The sequence below is a fragment of the Ruditapes philippinarum genome, unplaced genomic scaffold (assembly GCF_026571515.1).
Source record: "Ruditapes philippinarum isolate M1 unplaced genomic scaffold, ASM2657151v2 ctg8392_1_1_1_1, whole genome shotgun sequence".
Lineage (NCBI taxonomy): Eukaryota > Metazoa > Mollusca > Bivalvia > Venerida > Veneridae > Ruditapes > Ruditapes philippinarum.
The window spans coordinates 21,054-30,472 of record NW_026862725.1 but is presented as its reverse complement, the minus strand read 5'-3'; the positions used below and the strand labels follow the sequence as shown (position 1 = coordinate 30,472).

The 9,419-nt window shown below is 32.7% G+C and overlaps 1 protein-coding gene across 1 annotated transcript; it reads left to right on the top strand.

Moving 5' to 3' along the window:
• The first annotated feature begins 653 nt into the window (after positions 1-653).
• Positions 654-6,041, top strand: LOC132720007 (uncharacterized). The gene is made up of 2 exons (XM_060703982.1): positions 654-782; positions 3,801-6,041. Exon 2 carries the CDS (start codon positions 3,808-3,810, stop codon positions 5,332-5,334), a length of 1,527 nt encoding a protein of 508 aa, XP_060559965.1. The 5' UTR covers positions 654-782; positions 3,801-3,807; the 3' UTR covers positions 5,335-6,041.
• Positions 6,042-9,419: the final 3,378 nt, after the last annotated feature.

The following is a 9,419-nucleotide window of genomic DNA, read 5'->3' as shown; positions in this document are numbered from 1 at the left end:
TGATTGTTTCTAAACAAAATGTTTTTCATATGTATGAACATGTTACCCTACCCCACCCACTTTAAACACTTATTTGACCATTTCCCTATACAAAAAGCCTTATTCAAAATATCCCTCAAATTTACCACAATGAGTGGCTGTTTTCAAAGTTTCCCTTAATGTTGTTTTTTAAGTATATTGGTTGATCATGCGAAATGTAAAATACTTCTTTTACCGTGTAGTTTTATTTATTAAACTTTGAAAATATCTGGTATCATATTTGCTATTAAATCTGGCATTTTTAGCAAATAAATACCTACGATAATTATATAATTGGAATCAAACACGTTTTTCTTCCATAAGAGATCTGAGATATACATAAATGATGTTAAAAAGAAAAGAAGAAAGAAAAAAAGTTGCCTTATCTGGGGTTTGAACCCACGCACCTTAATTTCAATGTAGTTGACATGTGATTCTAATCTATTTGAATACTCTTCAAAGTGGAGGTATTGCATAGCCCATGGTCTACCTTAATGAAAATCTATTTTTAATCAATTAAATGTTAAATGTAGATCTATTAAATTTCCAACAATATACTTTTATTCTGTATCAATTAAATAAATGACAACTTTCTTTCAGTTTAAACATTTAAAAAAAAAATTTTTTGTACATCTAAAATTTTATCTACGTGGCCAATCAATGTAAAACCAGGAAGTAAATGTTGACATGAATCAAATAGTGATAGCAAAATATTAGCAGTTAACATTTATTTGTGAAAAAAAATAACGGATTACATTTCTAAGGTACAATATTGAATACTTAAAGATCCTGTATGTTTTGTGATTGATATTGTTACTGTATGAATACCACACTCGCTGTATTTAAATCATTATTATTGCATTAATGGATTTATTTGTTATATTCTACCTTCATGAAATAGAAGTGACAGGTTTGATATGAACTTTGATATTGATTTAAAGATTTTAATTTATTATTAGTTTCAATGATTTTTTTTATCATTATGTTAAATTGTATACATTTAAAATGTTAAAAAGTATATAAAAGACACGTTTTAACTGTTATGATTGGTAAGAACATATTAATGTGGGCTTTAATGCCTCAAATTAGGCTTTTAAATGTTGGCCTTTTTTTCTTGCCAATTTCTCTGTAGAGAATTTTTACTATTGTTAGACTTTATAAATATTTTTCTATAAGCATAACATAATTATCACTAACTATACAGCATGGTATACAGACCATGGCTAAATCATTGTGACATATGGAATATGACCTTGATTCATAAATGATACAAGTTCAACATGTAATTTTCAATGTGAAGGGAACATTTAAATATAATATCACATTAGACTGTAAATGGCTGACCTATTGCTGAACAATGACATGTTGTAATAATACACATGTATTTTCATTTGCATTTACTACATGGTCATGTAGTATAAGGTTATTCCTTATCCAAAATTAGTCTTAAGTTGTTCACTGATAGGTCATTTTTTCAATGTTGAGCAATCTTTTTATTGCATATGATATCAAATTTAAAGTCAACAATAGGAGTTTAAATTTAATCAAAATGATTTGCCATTAATTGCTCACCACAAATGATAGTAAGTTTATTTCTAGACACTATAATAGGTAATTTCATTTGTTAATTACAAACACTGATATTTTAACAGCCTCTGCTAACCAAGCATCCGAAATTTATGTGAAATTGAAATATAAGCCAATTGTAGTTGATTTAATTTTATTGATATATATTTTTCAAAAGTTTTTACTTCTTTATTTGATAAACCTGCAAAATACAGAAATATTTACATAATGCATCTATACAGGGGCATCACATTGTTTTGGATATTGGGCCCTATACATTTACCTGAAATGGGATGGGTCCTCTCCCAAAAGCATTATTTTCAATCCAAGTTTGAAAATGGTGTTATTTCCAAGACTTTCTTATAAAATGCTTTTATGGTTGCTTTAGGTATTTCTGGTATTTTAGTAATGCACAAGATATTCTTCTGTGTCTAATAATTACTTGTACAGGTACAGCTAGACGGGGCGAGGTTAGGGGGTTATGACCACCCCCATCCCTACCACCTGGGATTTGACTATATATTATGTGTCACCCTGTGATTTACATTTTCTTTCTCAAATATAATGCAAAAACAATTGAAACAAGTAATGCCAGACAACATATATGCCCCCTTCTAGCCCTGGCTCATATTATTGGTAATTTTGTTATCATAATAGAAACATGCCATAAATGGGTACGTCAGTTATGGAAAAAGGAAAATAATGACCAATATATGACCTGAAACTGATCGAAAGCTATCATTAGTATAATGAGTGGAAAACATTCTGACATTAAATGTCCCTGTGACCTTGACCTTTGACCTAGTAACCCCAGAATCAATAGGGGTCATCCACTAGTTATGACCAATCAGTATGTGAAATATGAAGATTATATATTAACATAATCAGTCCATGGAAACCACGTGGTCAACCAACATATGACTAATAAATATGTGAAATATGAAGACTTTGTGATGAATACTTTTCAAGATAATAGGCGAAAACCATTCCGACATGTAAGGCCCTGTGACCTTGACCTTTAACATAGTGACCCCAAAATCAAGTAAGGGTCATGTACTAGTTATGACCAATCAGTATGTGAATTATATGAAGGCTTTTTGATAAACAATTTTTAAGATAATCAATGGAAACCATGCATGTGGTCTACCAATGGACAGGCAGACAGATCTAAGGTCCCTGTGACCACGACCTTTGACCTAATGACCCTTAAATTGATAGAGGTCATCATCTACTAGTTATAACCAATCAATATGTAAAATATAAAGACAAAGTGATAAAAATATAAAGACAAAGTGATAAATAGTTTTCAAGATAATGAGTGGAAACCATTCTGATATTTAAAGGCCCCTGTGACCTTGACCTTTAAACTAGTGACCCCAAAATCAATAGAAGTTATCAACTTTATATGTATAATCAATATGTGAAATATCAAGACTTTGTGATAAGTAGTTTTCAAGATAATAAGCAGAAACCATTCTGACATTGAAGGTCCCTGTGACCTTGACCTTTAAACCAGAAATCCCGAAATCAATAGTGGTCATCTACTACATATGAATAATCAATATGTAAAACATGAAAATTTTGTGATAGTTTTCAAGATAATCAGCGGAAATCATTCTAACATTTAAGGCCCCTCTGACCTTGACCTTTGACACCAAAATGAATAAGGGTCATCTACTAGTTATATGCAATCAGTATGTGAAATATAAGAACTTTGAGATAAACAGTTTTCAAGATAATGAGCGGAAACCATTCCAACATTTAAGGCCTCTGTGACTTTGACCTTTAACCTAGTGACCCCAAAATCAAAAGGGGTCCCAATCAGTATGTGAAATATAACAACTTTGTGTTGAGTAGTTTTTAAGATAATCAGCAGAAAACCATGTGGTCTATGACGGACAGACCGACTGACATAAGCAAAACAATATACCCCCTCTTCTTTGAAGGGGGGCATAATAATGCAAAAACTATTGCAAATCAGCAAACTTTTTACTCAAGACATCCTCTGGAATATCATTTAACCCCTTTTGGAATATGCACAACTCTTTGTCCAAATTTTAAATATCCTCTGGTAAAAAATCCTGGATTTGCGCTTTATTGTGTTTCATAAGGATTTCTAATTTTTCAATCAACTGACCACATGTGTGTATATGCATATGCCTAGGTAATGTACCTGAATTACACCATGTACCTAATTTGCATGTTATACATTTTAGACGAAACATGGCAGCCTCAGACTTAAAATCATCAACACAATTTTCACCACAAACAACATCCCTGTCATCAGATGAGGATCTTCAAGTTTACTGTCAGCCATGTGACGAGGAAGGAACCAGACTTCCTGCCCATGGTTACTGCACAAACTGCAAGGAACATCTTTGCAAGGTTTGTTTTACAGTCCATAAAAAACATAAACTTTCCAAACATCACATTCTACTAGATGCTACAAGTATGCCTAAATCTTTACAACATTCAACAGCCACCTACTTGGATCAGCCTGATGATCTAACCACACCCTGTAAGAAGCACCCTAAAGAAATGATGAAGTTCTATTGCAATGATCATAGACAATCTCTGTGTAGTGTTTGTGCTACCTTTGAACACCCAGTTACTTCCTGCAATGTCAACTACATACCTGATGTTTCTGGTAATATAATAAACAGTAAACAATATAAAGATATATTGAAAACAGTAAATAACATTTCTGACCAATATCAACAGATAGTAAAAGATGTTCAGAAAATGACAGACAAATCTAGCAGCTCCCTGAAAGAGGCACTAGCAAACATCAGAAAGTTTCGACAAGAAATCAACCAAAGACTAGATGAACTGGAGAGACAGACTGAAAATGAAGCAACGGTCATAGAACAAGAAAACAAGAAACATCTAAAGGTAGTAGAAACAACATGTGAAGATGTGATCAAAGCTATGAAGAGATTGTCAGATAATATCAGACGCCTCAACACATCAAATCAAGCTGATCAACTTTTCATGGAACTCAAACTTGCAGAGAAAAAGATGAAAGACATAGAGGATAAATCACTACAGCTTACTTCATACAATAACAGTGAGGTAACCTGTAAAATAAATGAGGGAATATTAGTCATGCTTAGAACAGAGACCTCATTAGCTACATGGATACAGAAAAGAGATATCTGTGTAAAGAGATCAGAAGATAATTCTACATGTTGGATAACAGGGATAACCTACCTTAGCCCTGATCTTCTTGTCGTCACTGACCATGATAACAACACTGTTAAACTGTTGGATACCAGCAGTCAATCTGTGTGTGATCAACTACAACTTGATTATAAACCATGGGATATTACCACAGTTACCAGTACAGAACTTGCTGTCACACTTCCCGACAAACATGCAATACAGTTTGTATCAATCTCATCTCAAAAAATTAAAAGCAAGCACAGTGTGAAGGTCCATGAAAGCTGTTATGGTGTTAGCTGTTATCAAGATAAACTTGTTGTTTCATTCTTTTATCCTGCAAAACTCCAGATCCTTGATATGAAGGGCACCGTACTTACAATATTTGGGGAAAATATTGTGCATGAGCCACGGTATGTCGCATGTAATAGTAGTTCTATCTATGTATCCGATGTGGAAACAAGGAAAGTAACAAGATTTAATTGGCAGGGAGACTTGATTGGAAGCTATGGTCGAATGGGTTTTCCTAGTGGTTTAGCACTGTCAGATGGTGATACAATTTTTGTGTGTGACAAGGAGAGAAAGTCTTAAAGGAGTTATCAGGAGATTGTTCTATTGGAAAAGTGGTGTTGGAGAATCTCAAGTGTCCATTTGCTGTACATGTGTGTGGGGAAACAAAGAAGTGCAACAACTGTTATGGTGGAGATTACACAGACATCAACTTTGTCCACATTTATAGAATGTCATAGACCCAAACAATATTTAGTGAACATCATGCTTTACTTGCGTAAAACATTGTCTTATCATGCTTTGAATTTGAAGCTGTCAAAATGGGAAACGCGTGTGACTAATTCAAATGCTGAAGTTATACATACAACAACTGGTCAAACTGTGAATGCTGGCTAGGCTCTATACATGTAACATAGACAAATCCTAATTACTGCAAGCATTTCAATGGATCGTAACACAAACATGTCATTAAATTTTTACTTTATTTCTAAAGAAATTTTTTCATAATCCACAACCTTACTACAGACACAAGGAATATATTTTGAAAATATGGGAAGATACCAAATGCCAATACACCTTCATAAATGTTTAAAGTTTTAAACTTTAAAACCAGTTAACATATAATTAAATCTTAACATTCATATCCAGGGCATTACAATTCTTACATATCAGTAGACTATGGCAAAATCTTGCAGTTGTATGATGCTGTCAAATGATCTGATTTACTTTGTTTGGAAGCATACAGGATAATGTCTTCGGTTTTTCTATGGAGGAATATATTGTTACAGTTCCGTCACGACGGTATCAACTATACAAGTTAATAATTGAGCCGCGTCACGACAAAACCAACATAGTGCGTTTTGCGACCAGCATGGATCCAGACCAGCCTGCGCATCCGCGCAGTCTAATCAGGCTCCTTGCTGTTCGCTTACAAACTCTATAACAAGTGGAGAAACAGATGGCGAACAGCATGGATCCTGATCAGGCTGGTCTGGATCCATGCTGGTCGGAAACTCATTATGTTGGTTTTGACATGACGCGGCTCATATCAGCTGACTGTTGTAGACAAACTACAGCTATAATTAACTGCACAAATATCCCCAAACAGGACTTTGTCACAGAAAATGAGATATAAATCATATATTGACTGTATTAAAATTTTGATGTCCGTTTAAACTACTTTTTTTTTTAAACATGACATCCTCTAAAAATAAAGTTGTTTTCCTTAATGATTTTTATATACATTTTGTACATACATAACATACAATTGATAAGCAGAAAAAACATTACTTTCTTAAAATTTATTATCAACATTAGATTGTGTATTTTCAAATAGTCATAACAATATCTCAATAAATAATAACACAATATCATTATAACATGGTCACAATTAATCACATGAACATTTGACCATGATAGTAAAATGTCTTAATTTAGGAGTTTAACAATCACAAAATGTATGCATGACCAGTTCATTACATTGATTGCTTTTATTTGCAGTAAATATGTTTCAGGCTGTCAGCAAAATTTAAGATTAATGTTGTTTTTCTTGTGTCTTTTTTTTTTTTTTAGGAAAAACCTCAGGTCCCCCCTCTTGGAAATTTTTTCGGGTTTCCAAACGGGCCCCAGAGTAAAAAACCACGGGAATTCCAAAATTTGGGTTTAGCTGGTAGCTTTCTCACAGAAAAAATTTCCCTAAAAATGCTAGTGAAGTTTAAAACCTACGCATTTGAGAAGAAAGTGGTTTTAAAAATAAACCCAACCCTTTAAACCCAAACTCAAGCCCATGGATCCCCCCTCCATTTTTTTTAAAACTTTGGGGAGTCGGGATGAATTTTGCCTAATTAACTAGCTGTGTGCAAACACTTTTTTGATTTGTAAATTTAATTGAATTAAAACAGGTCTGACAGAATTTATTTAAACCATCAAAACAAACAGGTGCCAGTTTTGTGCATTTATTTTTTCTAATAACTGATATTTTATTCTGAGAAATACTCTGGGAACCCAAATATCTGTGGAGCAAAACAAATAACCAATCCTACACATCATTAGTTTTAAGCAGAAAATTCTCTGACAGTTTCATTTATCAGACATTTTGTAAGATAATAAATGGATATATTGACAACTGGAATATTATTAAAAATTTAATTCTTCTATTTCAACCAATATTCCCTAGGGGCTAGTACATTAAAATCTATAATTTTATAATACTATAGATAATTAAGAGATTTACTGAGATTCGCTTTATGTAACTTAGTAAATGTGATTAAAACAAACTGAACATAATAATGATGATAGATTTATATAGGAATTGTAACATGTAAAATTTATATGGTATATGGCAATACAACAATGTATATGAGTGGCGTCACGACGAAACCAACATAATGGGTTTGCGACCAGCATGGATCCAGACCAGCCTGTGCATCCGCGCAGTCTGATCAGGATCCATGCTGTTCGCTATCAGTTTCTCTACTTGCTATAGGGTTTGTAAGCGAACAGCATGGATCCTGATCAGACTGCACGGATCCATGCTGGTCGCAAACCCATTATGTTGGTTTTGTCGTGACGCGGCTCATATGTATATGAAAACATGTGATAAAACATATTATAATAATGTATGAAAATTTCTAATAATTTATGCATTCATATGTATATATAAATAAATTGAAAAGACTTAGCTCCACCTGATAAAACTTTTCTACAAAAATGATATGAGACGTATATACAATAATTATAAACCTTGTTAAGATTATAGAATAAATTTGAGAAGATGGTGCATCTAGTTGTGTGTCACAAGAAGTTAGGTTACAATATACATGCAGTATAATATTTACCGTGTCCAACAATGCAATGAGGCTTGTACAAATGGTATGATGAACGAGTATTTACAAAATCACTTAACAAAAAATGAAAAAAAAATGTGTTTTTCTTTTTAATAAATCATAAATCAATAATCATAAAGACCAATCACTAGGTGTGGCCCAGATACATGTATTTATAAAACCACAGACTTTAAATGATTTAAAGTCTGTGATACAACATAATAATGGCAAAAAAGGCCTGTAAATTTGAGCAATTTTTGTATCACAGTTAAAACATGATATGATCAAGATAAAATAAAGAGACACACAATGTTTCAATAATTCACAGTCCTTCTAGAGTCAGTGAAGTGTTTAAAATGGTATGGTAAGACGTCATGTCCTGCTATGAATCCAATGTTGTTCTTTCTTTGTTAATTTTCAAGAACAATGTTTTATAATGGTGTAATTCGCTAATATTTATTACTAGCATGCTTGATATAAATTGATATGGAAGACATTAATCGAACAATTTGTGAGGAAGACATATGAGATGTAGCAGGAAAATATCACATGTAGAAAATAAATCAATGCCTCTGCATAACACTTTTTTTACTAAATGAAATGACTGAAAAAGTTACACAAGTATTATGCAAAACCCTGAAATTTCTGTTCTAAAATTTGGTTCTACTGGTATTTCTTTAAGTACATTAGAATGGAATTTAAAAGTAATATTTCTTGTATAATCATATACTAGTAACAATGTTTGGTTTATGGTTGAAAGATTTCATTACTATGAACTTGGACAGTGCACTACCATCTGTATCTTAAAGAAATGAATGATGAATGAGAAAGCATGTCTAATATCAGAGCCGGGAATCACAACATCTTCCAAAAGCAGAAATTTATCACCATCTTGATCGGGTGTTATGATGGACAACCAACAGGATATAGTATTTACAATCCTCTGATGATTGTTGCCACGGATACCTTGTAAAATCACATTTATCATCATCTATGGGTTTGAAATCAAGAATTGCAAATGTAAACTTTGCAAGACAAACCTTTAACTAACATGTAGGTTGTGTTTGATTGCCTTAAAGACCTTACAAAAACAGAATTTGTAATCATCTGTTAATGGTGATGTTGCCATAGAGATCTTACAAGATAAGGAATTGAAATCATTTGTTGATTGTGGTGTTGCTGTAAAGATCTTATAAGATGAGAATTTGTCATCATTTGCAGATTGTGGAATGAAATTATCTATTGATTGTGGTGTTGCCAAAGAGATCTTACAAGATCAGAATTTGTCATCATCTATTGATTGTGGTGTTGCTAAAGAGATCTTACAAGATTAGAATTTGT